The sequence below is a fragment of the Ursus americanus genome, chromosome 10, assembly GCF_024610735.1.
Source record: "Ursus americanus isolate L20-20 chromosome 10, mUrsAme1.1.p, whole genome shotgun sequence".
In the NCBI taxonomy this organism is placed as follows: Eukaryota; Metazoa; Chordata; class Mammalia; order Carnivora; family Ursidae; genus Ursus; species Ursus americanus.
In genome coordinates, this window is record NC_142136.1 from 4371139 (window position 1) to 4392133 (window position 20995).

At 37.4% G+C, this 20995-nt stretch overlaps 1 protein-coding gene across 1 annotated transcript; it reads right to left on the bottom strand.

The window, feature by feature from the left end:
- Positions 1-643: 643 nt before the first annotated feature.
- On the bottom strand, positions 644-20968 carry ABHD13 (abhydrolase domain containing 13). The gene is made up of 2 exons (XM_045772884.2): positions 20713-20968; positions 644-5668 (listed from the first exon to the last, which is right to left on the bottom strand). The coding sequence occupies exon 2, from the start codon at positions 5646-5648 to the stop codon at positions 4635-4637; it is 1014 nt and encodes a 337-aa protein (XP_045628840.1). The 5' UTR covers positions 5649-5668; positions 20713-20968; the 3' UTR covers positions 644-4634.
- Between the last annotated feature and the right edge of the window lie 27 nt (positions 20969-20995).

Here is a 20995-nt window from a genome sequence, read left to right on the forward strand (position 1 = left end):
AGGCCATTTAAAATCATCCTAAACCATCAACTCCATAGTACTGGGAGGGGAAAAAAGACCAGAATTTTATGAGAAGGCACTTTATGAAATCTGAAGGCAACAGGACTATGAACAATTCAAATGTATTCATTCCTAGATTCATTTAAGTAATCAAATACTTCGGGGCCTATTAATTCAACAGCGGTTCATATATAGAAAACATTTATAGGGGACTGGGAGGCTCAGCCAGTTAAGTGTCTGCCTTCGGCTCACGTCATGATCCCAGGGTTCTGGGATCGAGCCCCACATTGGACTCCTTGCTTGGTGGGTAGCCTGCTTCTCCCTCTGCCCCTCTCCCTGCTTGTGCTGTCTCTCTCTGTCAAATAAATAAAATCTTTAAAAAAATAAAACCTTTAGAAAAAAGAAAGTATTTACTATTAGCCTAAATTAAATGTCTGCGGGAGGATAATATGAAGGTAGAGAATATAAATCTAACTTCTACTTATCATCCATACCATTACAGCAATAAAAATTCATTAATTTCCGTATGAATTCAGAAATTTTATTTAACCATTAAGAAAACCTTAATGTCCTATCATATAATTTAGGTTAATAGAAAACTGGGGGAAAAAAAGACTGAATACAAACTATCTTAAGACATTAATCAAACTTTTAATGTTATCAATTTATTGCATATGTCAGTACAGAAAAATAGAAAGTATATTCTAAAAGAAATTTATTGTTAAAAAAACAATGTCAATGTTTGCTTGCCATGGCTAGCACATCATGTACTGTAACATTCAAATTTGAGTTATAAAACTGTATTACTGCTTCAAATAAAAGATGGCGAATAACAAAAATATGACTTACATCATGAAATTGGGTTAACTTATTTTATCCTGAATATGCTGAAAACAACTTGACTTTTCAGTATTCACTGTACTGACGGGAACAGTCATAAATTATGTTGAACACCACACACTCATCCCTGTTACACTGTGTATATGGCACTTTTTGGAAAAAGTGTCTCTTATACGTAGTCCTATTTTTAAACTACATTTTTAGATACAAAATATAAATGGAGGTATATTTGTGCCATTTGGCAAAAACGTGTTGATTATAATTAGGATGAATGCATTTATTTTGCTATACAAATGAATATATTATTTCTGATTAGCTAAGATGATGTGCATATGTGGTAATATAAGTAAACAGAAGTGCTTTTCATTTTCTACCCTACTGATTTAAAAAATAGATGTCTGTGCTCTGTCGTTTCCAACTTTACCTGAGTGATATGAAAACACATAAATTTAAGTGGATAATCCGAAAGCATTATAATGAATATTTCTCACAGTTTTTTTTTTCTTTTCATTATTGTTGTCAAACATAATAGGGAAAAGGGGGGGGGGAGGTCAGTGCAAGAGTTCAGTATATCTCAACCATGACCTAATTTTAAAAGTGACTTCTATGACATCCTATTTAAAAGTTCACCTTACTTTTTCCCAACCTTAAGGAAGAAAAGGACTCAATAATAAAAAATGCCCTTAAACTGAGACTGCAAGAAAATTTATATAAAATTGAACATGGCCTTCATTCTGTAATTTGACCATACAAACCTATCCCCACCTCAAACCAAATCTTGCAAAAATAAGAAATGAATACAAAAGCATCCAGTGGTATGAATTCTCAATAAGAGAATGTAACTGGCATATTACCAAAGCTGGAACTTGGGTAATTACCAAGTGTCTACAGCTCATCATGAAAAAATAAGCTAAGCTGCCCACTAACAAAACTGAAAATACCATTTCAGCAAAAATATCCATTTTACAGTCAAAGTATTTGCAATGTCAGGTGCTCTGGTCACTGTCTTGGTTAGAGGCACCTTGCATACAAATGTATTGTTTTGCACTATTAGGTATCCTTTTTGTGCCAATCTCTTCAGTTATTTTCTGGATCTACATTCAAGAACCAGGTCACACTCCCTTTCCAGCTATTTCTATTCATTTAGTATCTTTTATCTTTCATCTGTCACAAATTATTTCTCCCCATATTTTGCAATATCCTTTTTCATATTCTTTTTGCCAATCCCTCCCCCCAATAATCCCTTTTAAAATAATGGATTTTGATCTAAATAAAATGTATCTTGCCATATTTAAAATCATCCTAGGATTTCCAAATTTACAGTAGCGTTATTAACAACTTAAAATTCATTCATAATCTCTTACAGCTGCTCTTACAAAACGAGCCAGAAATTAATACACAAGGCAAAAACACTTCTATCCCCACTAAGACAGGGGTCCAAAGGAATGACCCATGAAGAATTCATGCTTTATTAAGACCAATTGTTTTGGCCACAAAATTAGACATATTTTGAAAAAATGATGCTATGGGCTTCACGGACTGCTGTTAACAAGAGTTTGTTTTCTACCCTCTTCCCATCTAAGGAAGAGTCAAATAGAGAAGCCAGGAAAGAAAGATGTACTACAACCCTAAACACAGCCTCTTCCCTCTGCGACAGGAAGAAACGCCCCTTAATCCGAAGGGAATGGAGGTGGGGATGGACACAAGTACTCTACAACTTTTGAAATCTTAGTTTTAGGGAAAACAAAAACAAAACTTTATAAACCCTTAAAAAAAAAAAAGGCATCATAAGAACAAAACACCGATGAAGAAAAGCTTTTATCCTTCATCGGCATAATATTTACAACTAAAGTTGATAAATCCCTCCACAAGCAGTAGACTAAATAATCACATGAGAACACACAAAGACACTCTGTAAACTTTAAAGAATGATACAAGTCTAAGGTGTGCCAAGTAAGCTCATGTCTAAGGACACTACATTTGTTGTATTAACTCTTTTCTTTTTAATACATTACTACTTAGGATAGTCATTCTACATAGCAATGATTGACAAGATGAAAAGTATCCTTTAATCGTGGTGAATTTATACATAAAAATACACCTTCCACGATATGCATCACCAACTTTTTTTTTAAAAGCATGACTTTCTAACAATAATTTATAGAAAAACAGTGTCCTTTAGAAATCATACTTGCTAGAATGTATTTTTTTCTAAATACTGACATAAAGTGAATACGAATGTTATTTGGCAAAAGTATTTCTAACCCTATCTCCACGGAAAGATTTTAAAATTAAGGTCAAGAACACTGACCCATTATTTCTCTGCCCTAGCTGCTTGGACAAAGCCAATAAATACAGCTAAAATATTCAAAATATGGTACATTAAAGCTGACATAATGTAATATACAGAGCTCGATTACCCCTAATTTTTGAGGACAACTTGAAACAACTTAGCACAATTATACCTCATAGCTTATATTTTTTAAGGTAAATCCTGCAAGTTTTAAGGGGCTCTTTTTTTTTTAAGTAAGATTTTTCTTACTCTTCTACATGTTTAAATGCTACTTCTCACTTATAGCCACTTAATTGTTAAATGTGGTAATAGATTCTGTAAGAAAAGGCTCTAGAGTTCCTTCACTCCTACATTCCTACATGTAGGAGAAAAATAAATAAGACTTCCTGCAACTGTCTTTGAATGCTATAACAACTGAAACATTAAATCAAAGAACGGCTTTTTTGCTTTCGTTTTTGTAACTTTTATTTTCAGAAAGTCCAATAAATGATATCTTGACTTTAGTGGGCTAGATATATCTAGATACTGGACTTAAAAATCAAATGTGGGAATTTCTGTAAAATAGCATGTACAATCATGTAATGATAAGACTTGCTAATTTAATTCTTAAACAAGTTCTAATTGTCATTATGACTGCTATTAGTGGTTCAGCTGTAGACGTACAAAACTGACAGAAGCTAAAATTCTCTTTGCCACCAAAATTACAAATGTTAAAAAGTTCAAATATGCACATCAAAGCTGCAGTAAAATTCTAAATTTCTATTTTTACATGCCATGATCCAGACTGTACCTAACAAAACACGGTACATTTATATTGGAAAATGGGGTCCCATTTATTCGTAAGAAAAAGCTGGATCTCAGCATTCACCAGAGCAAAAGTCAATGGCAACCTGCACACAGGCCTCAATTTCACTTCTTGCCAAAAACAAAATAGAGTTTACATAAAAATAGATATGACCCAGGTTACCATATACATCGGTATATGACCAGTAGTATTTACATTAAAAACATTGCATTGCATAATTCAAGGAATAAAATACCATCATGCATTTCATTTTAACTGTTAAGGGGAAGAATGCAGTTACAGACTACGTTTGCTTACCATGATTGTCCCGGTATTTACTAAAGGCAGATACTCAAAGGTTTCTCGTTCACAAATCTCCTTCCACACCCCGCCATTAATCCAAGTGTCACACAGCGCACACCACTTAGGCAACAAGAAACTTTTGAATACAATATGCTATTACACTGGCATATTAAACTAAAGGTATGGATCCATAACCACATTGAAAGGTTGGATGAAAATGTATGAAAGAATCCCAAGAATTCTAGTTCTTCAAATGTAAAAAACTATTTGGATCATCTCAAAGGAGCACTGAAGTCCTTTCAAAGTTTAATGTCACTCTTCAGACAAGTACAGACATAACACACTTCTAGAAAGGAACATTCTTTATCATTCTGCACAAATTAAAATACAGTGCATGAATCAAAAGGAACAACATTATATGATTGTTACATTAGAGGAAGTTTTTGCCATTTCTTCTGGAGAATGACTTTTGAGGACTTCTCTGATGAACTGTTCGAGGGCGGGAAAGTAGCCCTGGCACTGCCACGTGTCATTATGAGTTCCGTCCGGAAAAATGGCTAATCTCTTAGTCCGAGATGGGGAGAGTTCATAGAGTTGCTTCATCATCACTGGCGGGATTAACTGGTCAGAGAGTCCAGAGATGAAAAGAGAAGGCATTCTGCACTGAGAGATTTTTCTGTAGGACAAGAATTTGTTTTTGTAGCACCATAAAGGAAGGTAACGCATCGGAAAGAAGGAAAATAAAGTGCTGGCCATATGCGGTATGCTTAGAAATGTGTTCTCCACCATGATGGCTGAAATCCTGTGTGAATTTTCAGAGGCCAAATGAATAGCCACTGCTCCTCCCAAGGAACGGCCAAAAAGGAAAATTTTTGTCTTGTCAAGGTCAGGTCTAGTCATCACATAGTCTAGCACAGCTTCAGAGTCTAAGTAGAGCCCTTCTTCGCTGGCTTCTCCTTCGCTTTTCCCATATCCTCGATAATCAACAAGCAAAAGATTAACTTTAAGGTTAACCAACATAAGCAACGCATTTGGTAACCTGTGACCTATGTTGCCTGCATTCCCGTGAAAATAAATTATAGTTGGGGAATAGGGTGAATTGTCTCCAGTGTATCTTATCAAAATAAGATTTAGACGCACTCCATCTTTGGTTCTGATGAAAATGTTTTCATGTGGAATACCAGTGGGCATGGGGACGTAAAGGCGTGAAGAAGATGGCTGTTCTGGAAAATAAAGCAATACATCCTGGAATTTATATAGAATACCTGCTATTGATACGAATATTAACAAAAGTAAGATAATGCCTCCATACAGATGAAAAGTCACTATTAAAGGTAAAAGAGAAATACGACAAAGAGCCCAAGACCATGAAGCCAAGGCTATTAGCCATCTTTCAACAAAGTTCCACAGCATCCAGGACTTTTCCATGGTCGCTCTCCTTAAGTATCCTAAAGAGAAAGAGAGAGAGAGAATCAGTATTTCGACATATGTTATTTTAAAAGTTAGAGCCATGATACAATAAATTATGGTACTAGGAGAATCCTGGGAAGGCGACATCAGTCCATCCACTGTTGCTCTAATTCCCCTTGCTCCTTCCGTTCTCAGCAGTCTCCTTTCTCCTTCCACTGCTGTATTTATGAAACACAAATATTCATCAAATTACACTCATTTTTTAAAAAAGTACTTAATTACTGCCGGGTACTTTCATTAATGCGTTCTCCTTGACTTGACAGAAAATCAGTTGATGCCACATTCCCAAATTTTCATATGAGGGAATGGAGGCTCAGGGGCATAAGTAAAGCGCTGTGGCCCCAGCTCCTCAGGTAGAAGAGGCCCGAGGCCAATGAGCATGACCCCAAAGCTCCTTGTGTGCCCACCAGTGAGCTAGGCAGGCTGAGGAAAAAAAAATTTTGTGTATTGAGGCTTGACATGTAACATCATATTATTTTCAGGTGTACAACATAAGGAGATTTATATATATTGGGAAATGATCACCACAGTAAGTCTAGTTAACATCTGTCACCATGCACAGTTGCAAAAAATTTTCTTTTCCTGTGATGAGAACTTCTAAGATCCACTTTCTTAAAACTTCCAAATATGCAATACAGTATTAATGATAGTTGCCAAACAGTACATCATATCCCCATGGCCATTTATTTTACAACTGGAAGTTTGTACATTCACCCACTTCATCCATCCCTGACTCTGGCAACCAATAATCTGTTCTCTGTATCTATAAACTTGGGGTTTGGGTTTGTTTTTTTTGTTTTGGGTTTTTGGGGGTTTTTTTTAGATTTTTTTTTTTTTTTTTTTTTTTTTGGTCTTTCTCTGACTTATCTCCATTAGCATAATGCTCTCAGGTCCATCCATTTTGTTGCAATGGCAAGATTTCATTCTTTTTTATAGCTTGCTAATATTTCATTGTAGGTATCACATTTTCTTTATCCTTTCATCCATCAATGGGCACTTAGGTTGTTTCCATATCTTGGCTGTTGTAAATAATGTTGCAATGAACATGCACATATCTTTTTGAGCCGATGGTTTCATGTTCTTTTGATATACAGCCAAAAGCAGAATTGCTAGATCATATGGTAGTTATATTTTTGATTTTCTGAAGAACCTCCATACTATTTTTCATAGTGGCTGGCACCATTAACATTCTCACCAACAGTGCATGAGGGTTTCCTTTTCTCCACATCATTGCCAACAGTTATTTCTTGTCTTCTTGATAATAGCCATTCTGACAAGTATGAGGGGATATCTCCCTGTGGTTTGTGATTTGCATTTCCCTGACAATTAGTGATGCTGAACATCTTTTCATGTACCTACTAGCCATCTGTATGTCTTCTTTGGAAAAAATGTCTGTTCAGATCTTCTGTCCATTTCATAATCATATTGTTTGTTTTGTTGCTACTGAGTCGTGTGAGTTCTTTATATACTGTGGAGACTAACCCCTTATCAGATATATCATTTGCAAATACATTCTCCCATTCAGTAGGCTGTCTTTTCATTTTGTTGATGGTTTTCTTTGCTGTGCACAAAAGCTTTTAAGTTTGATGTAGTCCCATTTAATTATTTCGTGCTTTTGTTGCCCCTGCTTTTGGTGTCACAGATACAAAAATCATTGCCAAGACAGATTTCAGGGGCTTAGTGCCAAGTTTTCCTCTAAGAGTTTTATGGTTTCAGGTCTTAAAGTCTTTAATCTATTTTGAGTTAATTTTTGTTTATGGTGTAAGACAGTGGTCCAGTTTCATTCTTCTGCATGTGGATATCCAGTTTTCCCAGCGCCATTTGTTGAAGAAACTGACCTCTCCCCCACTGCATATTCTTGGCTCCTCTGCTATAAATAAACTGATCATTTGTGTGTAGGTTTATTTCTGGACAATCTACTCTGTTCTACTGATCTATGTGTCTGTTTTTATGCCAGTATATTGTTTTGATAGAGCTTTGTAATTTAGTTTGAATCAGGGAGTGTGATGCCTCCAGCTTCTTCTTTCTCAAGACTGCTTTGGCTATTTGAGCTTTTTTGTGGTTCCATACAAATTGCAGGATTATTGTTCTCTTTATGTAAAAAACGCCATTGGAATTTTGATAGTGATTGCACTGTATCTGTATATTGTTCTGGGTAATGTTGACATTATAACAATTCTTCTAACCCAAGAACAAGGAATATCTTTCCATTTATTTCTGTCTTCTTCAATTTCTTTCATTAATGTCTTAGAGTTTTCAGTGTACAGGTCTTCCACCTCCTCGATTAAACTTATTCCAAGGTATTTTTTTATGGAAATGTAAATAAAACCATTTTCTTAATTGCTCTTTCTGATAATTATTACTATATAGAAAAACAATTGTTTTTGTATATTGATTGTGTATCCTACAACTTTACTGAGCGAGGTAGGTTGAAGGCAAATTTTAATAAGAGATGGTTAACATATTCTAACCAATCAAGGCCAATATGATATAATTTATTGTCAATTTTCTTTTTCACATTATAAATTATAACTAAACAAACTAAAGAATAAAATATTTTCTTCTCTACCTAGAGGTTTTCACAGTTAAACAATCTATTTAAATTAACCACTGGTTTCTAATACTGTATTATTTTTGAGAAAAAGTTGGATAATTTGTTGTTCACATCAAAAAAGAAATTCCAGAAATTTCAGATTGCCAGTATCAAGAAATAATACACAATCTTTCATACAGCCCTTATTGCAATTTCTTATCAGTTGAGTCAAAACATGTTGCTATGATGTATTGTACTGATAAGGCCATAAAAACCTGGGGAATAAGTGTGAAACAACAGACACAGCACTTCCATTTGAGAACCAGAGATAAATGAAGGAAATGACTTATTGGAGAAAAACCTTTCTAAAATTATGACTGATAAAAGAAAATACAGAAGTGATTCAAGTCAAACTTTTTTGGTTACCAAATAAAAAAGTTTATGCATGTTGCCTTAAAAAGGTAAAAAAGGTGAGATGTGTTGTAAGTTTTCTTAGGTAGCAGTCATCTATATATTTGCTAAGTTTTAAAAAATATTAAATACTCTTTTACTAACAAAACTACCATAAAGAAATTATTAAATTTAATAAATGTTAGTTATTGATTTTTAAAAATTTTGCTGTATTCCATAAGCTAATAAATGTGACACTTTCATTCATGAATTAAACACTGAAAAAAAATCATAAAACGAAGTTAAATTAGATTGGCTAATAAAGATGAGTTAGATGACTTAACAGATACGATTTTTCACTATTAGCTCACCAAACATGTCTTACTATCTTGCTAAACACAGACTTTCAAATTGGAGTTCTTGTTCAAATGACTCAGAACACACACCAATAACGTAACATTTTTCTGCAATTTCTCTGAAATCAACACTGCCACCCAGTTGTAGTAAGTTTTATTACAATGAGCACTGCGGTAAGCCAGAGAAGCACACACGTGAGGGATCACAGAAGCAACACCGGAATAACAGGTGTCAAGAACTGGTTAAAAACCAGATTGAAAGAGGCTAATAAGCCAATTAAATTCAATACTGAAAACTGTTCCAGATCAATAATCAATTTTTTGTAGATTGTTCTGGGTAATACAGAACCTTTACAACCTATGACAGATATTTATCAACAAGCTTAGTTCAGACAGGGCTACTCTATATTCCTTCAACACAGTGGATAAGTCTCAACAACACATCTGGCCCACTTAAAACTTTTCATCTAATGTTTACTTAATTTTATTCTTATTTTTTTTAATTATAAGTGATATCAATGTGATATCAATGATTTTCATTTGTACCCAAAAGGTGTACTGGAGAAATGTGAAATCACACCAGCATTAACTTTTTACATCTAAACAAAAAAAAAATTTTTTGTGTAACGATTAGGATTAGCAGGGTTTGGGATAAAATACAAATATACTAGAGCACTACACTATTTGGAAAATAAGATACCATTTAAGATTATTTCTTCAGTGAACAATTTTGCTGTCTTTTTCATGGTTAAAGCCAATCATTTATGACAGTTATCAGAGAGATGAGTAACTCAAACACCATTTATTTGGTGACTTAGTAGGAAAAAAACACAGTAAAATTTCATCAACCTAAATACTGCTCTACTATATATTTCCTGAGTAATCTTGTGTTTATCCCTTATTTCCAGTCCGAATTTCCTTTTCAGTAGAATGAGAATTCTTTAAATGCCTACATATAAGGCCCGTCAGCATTACCAAATGAAACTAATTTACAAAGCATTTACAAATGCTATAGAGATAGGTTAACTTTATTTGCTTTTGTGACTAGTATTTCTAGCTGTACTACTATGCTTCTAACCATGTTCTGCTCAAATTAACGTCAACATCAGAATGTGCCAAGGAAATCTAGAAATTTGATAAGGGTCCCTATATCCTGGATAATCAAGAGTTGACCAATTTTCAAATCAAACAAAAACTATTACAATATTTCATATGTACATATATATCAAATATATAGGGAAAGACAGTTACAACTTTCAATTATTCAAACTTTGAAAAATTATCTTTTTAAAATAGCCTCTTGAGTTTCTAATTTCAACATACAATACTGCATTTAAATCTATAAGGCCAAGAACTGTCTTTCTCTTTTTCACTACTGTATCCCTAACTGGGTAGTATACCACTTCACATATATTCAAGACTAAAATAGTTTCTAAATGAACAATCCAGTAATATATCTAAATTACTAGACTTCAGAGAAAACATAACTGTATTCTAAGCACTGGGCATATATTTAGGACTGGACATCAGAAAAATGGCATATTTGAGTCCACTTTTGAAATAAGAGGCATTAAATTTGCAGTTTTCCACAAAGCATTCCTGAAAAGTCACCTTAACTAAGTGACTTTGTGATAAACAAACATAATCTTGTAATTTTAAACTGTGTAACACAGAATCAAAGTCAATCCATTTGGAGGAATATCAAATGGAAATCAACTTTAAGGACAGGTGAATAAAAAACACTCTGAAGTGTGTATGCTGTCTTCTCTTTAATATGCTTTTGCGTATTGGTGGTTTAGAAAGCGACCTCTACTCACAGACTGCCTATTTCTACCTAATCCAATTTGCTAATAATTTCTGCTCCCTAGTCTGTGTCACACTTCTATGCTCTTAAAGAACTGGAGCAAGCAAACCTAATACAGGGATGGATTTTTTTTATTTACTAAATGTGTTGAAACTATCAGCAAAATACAATTATGGGAGCCATCTGCTGGCATGTAAAAACAACTTCGTATAGACCCAGATGTTATGAAAGGCAATGAAAATGAAGACTGCCTCCAGTACATCCACTGCACAGATCCTGCAGCTAGTGGTATGCAAGTTTTCCATATATTCTGTCAATAACTTACTGTGAGTCAAGGGTTAACAAAACCTTTTCTCAGGCATGAAAAAGACCTCTGGTTAACCTTCTAGTACTGTTTCCCTGGAAACCTCATAAAAGTGGGATGCCAGCTTTTTCTAAGCAACATTTTGTGTGGTAAACTTGACCCCTAGTGGTGAGCTACATATGGATGGAGCAGACACTGAGTAGGGCTACACATGTCCAGTAGGAAGTACAAAGAAGGCTGTCTCTCCGGGGGCATATGACTTGTAACAGACGTGTTCTCTGCTGAGTCCTGGATGCGATGCCCACGTGCTATTACAAAAGATACTATTTGCCATGCAGCAGGAAGCAGCTAAGTCAGGGTGCGACCTGCTCCCACCCACATGTCATCTCTCCACTAGCCTGAGCTATTATTTGGGAACAACACACCTGATACCGACATGCTGGGTTTTCCATCTCATATCTTTCAACAAGGGGGAGAAAATGCCAGGTATGGCCTATCGGGTCTTGAGAGTGTGCTGTTGAGACCATTGCTATTGGTCACGGACAATAAGCAAGGCAATTGGTTATACCTTAGAGTACATTTTATGAGGCAAAACATTTATGAAATGTGTTGCCAAAAGAGATGAATTATCTGTCAGGTTCTTTTGTATGCTCAGATGCATTTGCTGATACCATGTTAGTACCCTAACCAACCAACAGAAATGATGAGTTTAATATATTCAAAGTTAAACCAAAGTTTATACTAACTAGAAGGGTTGTTTAGAGGGAAAGAGCATTAGACCTACAGACAACAGAAACTCAGTCAACCAGTATCTTCTCATCTTCCATGCTATGCCTACATCTTAAATATCCAACTTATTCCCATTTCTCAGTTCTCCTCTTGCCATGCTATCACACCAGGTCTCACATGTCAAATGTCTCTAAAATCCATCTACCTGTGCCTTTAACCACTCCAGGAACTCTCTACTTAATATCTGAGAATCTGATGCATGACCCCTCATCACGATCTCTCATAAAAAGTAAACCTCATTTGCTAATAAATCCAAAGGATTTTTTTCAATCCACACTGTAACACCACAATCCTCAGCAGCACCAAACACTGACTCTTTCTCAGCTTCCAGTTTACTGAAATCCCAGTGTTCCTCCCTCTGATACACCCCCAAATGTAGGTATTTTCCAAGGTCCTATCCGTTTACCTCCCTTCCCTCAACTCTCATTCTTTCTCATGGCTCCAACTATCACACTTGTGTATAACTTATTCCAATTCTCAATGTCTACTCCATCTACAATCTCAATTTATCTGTTCCTTGAGTACCTGATGTTCACCGACACCTCAAACTTATCTACAAATAACCACATCCTTCTCCTCACCTTGCATTTTGCATGCTTTATGTTAATTACGAAAAAAAAAAAAGCATGATGTGTAAACAAATACTTTTTTTTAAAGTGAAATTCCAGGTGAAATTCTGGAGTTCAATACATAATAACATGTAAACTAAAATTTAATTAATGTGTTACAGTTTCAAAAATAAACACATTATTATAACATGCACAGGTCTTGACTTTGAATGAAAAAAGTCAACATTAAAAATAATTTTGTGCTTTCTATTTAGATGAAGTGATCAGAGGCATCAAATTGATATTACTAAGCACTTCTCAAGAAATAATCTTTTGAGGGACGCCTGGGTGGCTCAGTCAGTAGAGCGGCCAACTCTTGATGTTGACTCAGGTTATCATCACAGGGTCAGGAGACGGAGCCCCAGGTCAGGTTCCCAGCTCCACGGGGAGTCTGCTTCTCTCCCTCTGCCCCTGCAAGTGCTCTCTCTCTCTCCTGCTCTCTCTCAAATAAATAAAAATCTTTAAGAAAAGAAAAAAAAGATCCGTTGAAAGCATTACTAATGTTTATCATAATGTGTAGACAAAGTAGATATGATAGGTTTCCTTGTAAAAGAATGGTTTTGAAATATTAGTAACACCTCGATGTACTATAGAAGCACTTTAATCATGAACAGAACTTACAGATCTGGTGGTGATCACCTTGAGAATTTTATGGTCCTGATTAACTTGTTTTATTTACCTTCGGGGCTCCATGTGCTTCAGGTATTGAAATACCAGACCATTATGAGTGTACAATCACCAATTTAAGACTAAAAATAAAAACAATTTGAAGCCGTGAAGCTGTCAGAACCATCTCGTTGGCTACAGGGTGAGCGGAGTGATAAGGCAACCAAGTGAGTGACAGGCGCGCTCACCTGATTCCATTAATCACCTCATGCTCTCCCTCATATATATACACTTGGAGAACTGCAAAAGGTTCCATTTCTAAGGGAAAATATTTAAATAAATATTGTCTCAGCTGATGCTCAAAAGAAGGAGAGACCAGTACCAAAGTCATGCCCCTCCTCAATGACTCGAGTCCCCAGAACACAACCACAAATCGCCATGGGAGTTCTCCAACCCAGACCAGGCCACTGACGCGGTCCCACCGTTGGTTTCCCAGCCTCATCAGATTCCAGTGCATCCCACCATACTACTTAAAGATTAAAGACAATGCCACAAATATGTACAGACCCTACTACGTGCTTGGGCACTGCAGACTATTCACATTTCATAAATGCCTAGCGCTCGTTCTCAAGTAGCTCATGATCTACTCAGGAAACAGGCGCATATAGAACAGTGCGTATCTAACATAAATTGATTTAATTACAGAGGAGACAAAGGAAAACAAAGATCACAACTGCCCTTAAATACAGCAAAAGAAAAATAAAACCATAACTATGTGTCCTTTACAACATAATTTGAGTAATCTCCTACATTTCATCCTGCTTGCTTACTTACAGAAACCAAGTGGAAATTTATGCAAACTTTTAAAAACAGGACAAAGCACAACTCCATGATTAAGGATTTCTCTTACTTGCCATCAAATAGCTGTCTATGCCACTTATTTTTATTCATTTAGCACAATTATTCGGAGAAACTGGAAGTATTCAAGCATAATCTAAGTAAATACTTGGCAATCACAGAGTCGAGGAAATCAGAGCAGTTGAACCAGATGATCTTTAAGGTCCCTATTAAGCCTCAGATCTTTCTATGCCACTGGTTTTCAAAAGGTGGTTGCACTGCACACTCCTGGGGCCACCAAGACCCTTTTGAGGTATCTTTAAGATCCATATTATAATTATACTAAGACACTATTTGCCTTTTCAATATTTGCATTAATAGTACAAAACCAATGCTGGGTAGGACTGCAGCCACCTTAGCAACAATCAAGGCAGTGGCACCAAGAGCAGGAGTCCTACTCTTTATCCTCATGAACTCCAGGAAAGGGGGGAAAAGCCAGTTTTACTTAAGAATGTCACTGAAAAAAACCTTAAAAATTATTAATTTAATTATATCTCAACCAATGAGTACATATCTTTAACATTTTGTGTGACGAATGTGTGACAAAATGGGAAGGACACAAAAAGCACTGTGCTATGTACTGAAATTCTGATTGTATGCTGAACTAGCTGCTGTTTTTAGGTGACAACATTTTTACTTAAAAAGACAACTGACGAACCACGGTTATGCAGACTTAGGTGTCTGGCAGACATTTTACAGAAAACGAATGTGAAGCTGCTAATAGCTTTCCATGACTTCAGGGACTTTCCTGATGGCATCGGGGTAGTGATGATACCAGCAAATGTAATTTTTGTTTTTTTTTAAGAGTTTATTTATTTATTTGACAGAGATAGAGACAGCCAGCGAGAGAGGGAACACAAGCAGGGGGAGTGGGAGAGGAAGAAGCAGGCTCATAGCGGAGGAGCCTGATGTGGGGCTCGATCCCATAATGCCGGGATCACGCCCTGAGCTGAAGGCAGACGCTTAACCGCTGTGCCACCCAGGCGCCCCCAGCAAATGTAATTTTTGATAACCTTTTAAATTATCAACATCTGAAAGAACCTGCCCAACACAGCAAACAAATATTTTCCAAATGACCAATGAATGATGTCACGTAATCAAGCATGAGTAAAAAATTCATTATAACATAAACCAATGGATTTTAATGTAACAAAGACAAAAATTCTTTGATCCAAGTTTCAGATTCCATAATGTAACTAACCCTTAAGAAACTACCATCTGTTGAGTAGTGCAATAATATCAAAGAATATCCGTAATACTTCTTCCTTTACAACTACAGGTTTGTATGAGCCTGATTTGCTTCGCACAGTTCACCTAAAACAACCTGCCTCCTGAGAATGAATACAGACCCATGATAACCTGCCTTCTGTTAAGCAGACATTAGAGATATTTACAGAAATGTAAAACAATGCCACACTCCTCAGAACAGGAGTTTTGGATAAAAATATGTTAATATGTAATGAATTTTTTGCCACCACTTTAAAATGATGTTATATATTTTATAAACTCCCAGCTTTAATTTCTAACACAGTAAATATCTTTCTCTACAGTACACATATACAAAAACACGTCGGCATCCTTGATAATTCTTTAAAATATAAAGAGGTTCTGAGACCAGAAAGTCTGAAAACCACTGTTCTATAGTGCCTCACTACATAACCTTACTGTCTTTTTCCTCCAGAAACTTGTATCCTTCAAATTAAGAATGACATACTATGGGGGAGAACTTAGATAACTATCAAATCATCCTCAACACCCCAGAAATCGATCTGAAGACTGCTCTCCTAAGGGACAGCAGAAGCCACACTGAAGAAGATTCCTACAGCTGGGACTTTCAGTACTATGGGGAAGAAAGTGGGGCAAGTGGACCTCTGGTCTCGTTCCTGACCTTAGGTGAAAAGCATTCAGTCTTTCACCACTGAGTAGGATGTTACTTGTGGGTTTTTAAAATATTTATGTATGGCCTTTATTATGTTGAAATATGTCCCCTCATACCCACTCTGTTCAGAGTTTTTATCATGAAATCAGATGTTCAATTTTTTCAAATGGTTTTTCTGAATACTAAAATGATCTTATGATTTTTATCCTTTGCTTTGTTAATGTGTTGCATCATGTTGACTGAGAATACTGAACCATTTCTGCATCCCCAGAATAAATCCCTGACACTAATATAACACTGTATGCCAACTATACTGGAATTAAAATAAAAAATAAAATAAAACCTGAAAAATCCCCCCCAAAGAACAATGTACTAAATTAATTTAAATATTTTGTGCATTATAATATATACAGGTTGCTAAAGCTTGCTAGATTCTGGAAGAGAAATATCTTTAATAAAAACACAAAATTCTTCAGGCTCCCAAGGATCCTAAACAGAAGACAGATGACAAACTTTGGAGAGAGAACTTTCTGCCCAGGCAAAAGTTCTGTCACTCTGGGTGAGGCGTGTACTCAGTGAATGCTGCTTCACACATGCTCAGATCACTAGCCAAGTCCACATCTAAATGTGGCAACCCATTTTGAATGGGTATTCCCACATACCACTTTCTTACCTTGGGTTTCGGTTTCCACATTTGCTGAAGGAAGCTGTTACCTGAATAATCCCTAAAGTCTCACAAATTCTACTGACAGAGAAAAATTAAAGGTAGAGTTGGAAAATAAGCATTAGATTATAAATAGTCTTTGCTAACTAATACAGCAGAAGGTTGGAGGGCCCAGTAATATGACTTTAATAAGTAACTGAAAAAAATAGTGAGAGAGGTAAGTATGCACCAAGATTAAAAATGAGTCTCTAGAAATCCCCGATGTGCACACAGTGATTTTATATTTCAATTGAGGTTTGTGAAATATTTTATTCATCATACATTTTCAGTCTCCTTTCCAGACCACTATTGTCAAAGTAACATATTTTTAAAGCACACACAGTTAAAAGTTGTAGAAAATAACTTTGGCTGAGCAAACTTCACATAAAACATAGCATGTTTTAGGACTGTGTAATTACTGGGAGGGGAGAAAGGAAAGCCAGGAATATACAATGAACTATCATGAGTTTCTATGAACTCTGAAATGTCTTGTTTTTGCTTTAGTTAATGGAACTCAGGTTAGTCTCTCCAATAAAAAGTAATGTACACAATGGCAAACACTACATTAAAGATTAATTTCAAGTCTAGAGTAACAACCACATCAACTTCCTCCTTGCCAAAAAATATTATCACTTCCCTCTAAAGTGGCAATCTATTCAGATCAGTTCTTTATCCAGCTATATTTTATCCACAAATGATATAGAAAAAGAAAAACAACTTAAATATATCAAGAATTAAAACTCAAACTATGGGAATGAATACATTTTAATTATCATTGTATCAATAACTAGCAGAGTAAATCACACAAATATGTTACTCTTTCAATCATACTTAAAATTATATTTTAATAAAGGTTGGAATTCTCAAAACAAAAAAGTAAATGCTAATTATTCTAATTATTTTTTAATTGCAAATGTTTATGTGGTATTATACAGTATATAATGATTTAGTGATTCTGCCAACAGTACAAGGTCTTTGGAAATGACAAATGTTTACTTGTACGTGAAAGACAAATTCCCCCAAACAATCTGAATGAGGTTTCACCAATTACATACAATGGAAAAAGTCCTCAGTCATGAATGTAGTATTATTTTAAAGGCCGTAAGTCCATCTAAAATTGGTAATTTGGGGGGTAGCTTGTTTAAAAATAAAAGCTGATCGTCCGTTAAAAAGCACACCTCCAGGGGCACCTGGGTGGCACAGCGGTTAAGCATCTGCCTTCGGCTCAGGGCGTGATCCCGGCGTTCTGGGATCGAGCCCCACATCAGGCTCTTCCGCTATGAGCCTGCTTCTTCCTCTCCCACTCCCCCTGCTTGTGTTCCCTCTCTCGTTGGCTGTCTCTATCTCTGTCGAATAAATAAATAAAATCTTAAAAAAAAAAAAAAAGCACACCTCCAAGTGACGGAACAATGTGCAGGTTCAAGTGAAGGCTGAAAACGTAGACAGCAAAGTCGTGTGTCACTGCTAACAGCCAGATCACAAGGCAACAGCAAGGAGTATCTCCTGCTGCTCATCAAGGACTCTGAGGGAATTCCATTTCCAATAACATTTCAAGTAACACAGAACTCAGGTTCAACCTTCCTGTATCAACGTATCTCTTTTTCTGCTAAGTAGGGGGAAGTGAAGAAATCATGCCAGACGCACAGCTGACGTGGAAACACAAGCAGCTATCAGTGTGCTGGAGACACCACAGAATGAATTATCTACTTCCCTAATGGGTACCCACATGTCATCAATAATGAAAAAGGGTGTATTAATAGTCCTCTGGGACAAATGAACAACAACGGCCTATGGAAATGTTGGATAGGAACTGAATCGTTCCCAGAGCATTTTGAACTGGGATTTAAACCTGCCTGAGCAGGTATCTCAGACATATGGACCAGGCAGCCACACAGAAGCATTTTTGTGCTTTCCCCTCTACTTGAAGCATGGAAGACTTGGCAAATACAGTCAACTCTGACAGGACAAAGATGACAGATCATTGTCACTGTGGAAACCAATCACAGTTTGTTCTGAGATTATAAATATCTGCAACAAAGAAAATTGTTTAAAAAGATCCACAAAGGCTAAAAATGCAAACAGCAATGTTAGAATTAAGACTGATAATGAACTTTAGGAAGTTTCCAACTTGTGAAGGGGGTACTGTTCTAGACACTTGACTATAAACTAGATGGATGTAACTTAAAAATTATTTTCTGATAATGATTTTCACGCTAACTCATTAATGCATATAGTTCACGTCCTAGAAATACTACACCTTTGCAACTTTAGAACGTTCTACTATAGAAATTAAGACATATAAGAAACAGTAACATAAAATGCAATAATTCATTATGAAGTATATCATTTGAGGGGGAAAAATGTTAGTTAGAAGAATTAGAAAAACTACAACCTTTTTTGTTCTAAATCTAGGAAGGGTTATCTATGGGCCTCGGGCATTCCTGAGGTCATTAAACAAGAATTAGAAAGATTTTAGAATCTGAGTTATAACTGAGTCCTAAATTAGTAAAAAACAGAGAGAAAGAGAAATAGACTCCCCTGAGATGAGAAACGAGAGAGGGGAGATCAAAGGAAAACACTGGGCCTGACAGCTTCCTGAACCTATCACTAAGTGATGTTGTTAACCCAGAACAACTTGGTTCGTAAATCCTGTCACTCAGAGGGCAAGGGGCCAGAGGTGTGCCTGAGAAGGCATGTGGGGCACCAGGATCCGGAGGTACAGATAGCCAGGAGCTGGCTTACACTCATCATCTCAAATCCACTACCCATAGAGGCAGTGTGGTGCAGTGGAAAGTGGCATGTTTTCCAGCTCGGTCTGTTATTACTTAGGTGACTTTTGCCAACTCGCTTAGCTTCTCAAATACAGGTTTCCTGATACATAAAGGGGAGATGAAACATGTAATTGAAAAAACTGCTGGGATCAAATGTAATAGGTAGTGTGTATGCAGCTATGTCTGTTAAGACAAAATTTAAAGTATTTTATGATCCACCAGAGCAGGGTAAGTGAAAGTAAGTACAACTAGAAGTTCTGCTAGACTTGCATTAAATAATGGATACGACTCACCAGAGAATACCTGAGTATTTGCACACAGAAGTAATTAGGGCAATGCCTTATTTTTCTGTCAAAACCCAGCTCAGGTAGCAGCTCCTTCAGAAAGCCTTCCCTGGACCTCTCCTTACTAGCAACCATTCCATATTCTGTAGTTTGTAGACATTTACATGGCAGCACCTACTACTATAGTATAATTAATTCATCTGCCTTACATAGACTGGGAGTTCCTTGATGACGGGGACTTCATCTATTCGATTCTGTATTTTCAGTACACAGTGTCTGGCACATAGTTAGTCTATCCACAATTACTGAATTGAGCAGTCTGTGTTTTAGGTAGGGTAATTATGAGATGATATGACATTGGTAACAGCAAATTGTTACCTCCTGAAATAAAATTTAACTTTTTAGTAAAAGACATTAATTAATCTAAGCATGCACACAAAGAAGTATTAACCCGTGCCAAAAGAAACTGGGAGGGGATCCATGAAAATCAAACATCAGAACTCGAAGCCCATATCGTCTTGTGCCTTTCTACTCAGTTACTACTACCTAGCAAACCTATGTTAAACAGCTGTTGAAGAAAAGATCTGGTTTTTTGGTCATGACACCTTGGGCAGTAACACGAGTGATGCATTTTGCAGAAAACAAATGCTGACAGAAATCCACAGCAAGATGGGCTTCGACTGTGCGGAGTGCGCTCCCGCTGTTTCCTAGACACCCCAAACTTCCTGCCGTGAAACCCGCAGGTCGAAACCTGTGAGTGGCAGGTCCCTGCGCCCTAGCAGCTGGGGATTTCTGGTTCACTTTTCCTCGGGGCCTGGGAGGGTGGGGCCGGGGAGGGGCGGTCTCCCAGTACCGGTCTGTGCGCGTTACTGGGAACACCGCGGCCCGGATTCTGACACCGGTTCCAGGTCCGGTCCCCGCGCGGCACCCCGGGGCCGTCGGTAACCCGCGCGCCTGCGTCCACGCTGGGCGTCCGTCTGGGCGCCTCCCCCGGCCCCCGTCCGCATCCCGCAGCCCCGGGGAGGCCAGGCCGGCCGCCCCCCGCGTCCCCCCGGCGGGAGCGCACCCCGCGGCTCGGCGACCGCGCACCGCACTTACTTAGACCTGCTCGCAGGCTGCGCAGTCGGCCGCGGACTCGGAACCCGGCGCCGCGCAGCAGCGTCCCACCGCGCCGCTTCCGTCGCTCCTCATCGTCCTCCGCCAGCCGAGGGGCCGCCGCCGTCGCTACGGTCTAGCCCGGAGCTCTTGCGGCGCCGCTCTCGGCTCCTCCACTTCCGGCCCACGCTCGGTGTCGCCGGCAAATGTCCCCGCCGGCTCCCACATCACCTGCTCTCCTCTCTGCCTTCCTCCCCTAAGTGGGAACCCGACCCGCCCTCCCGGG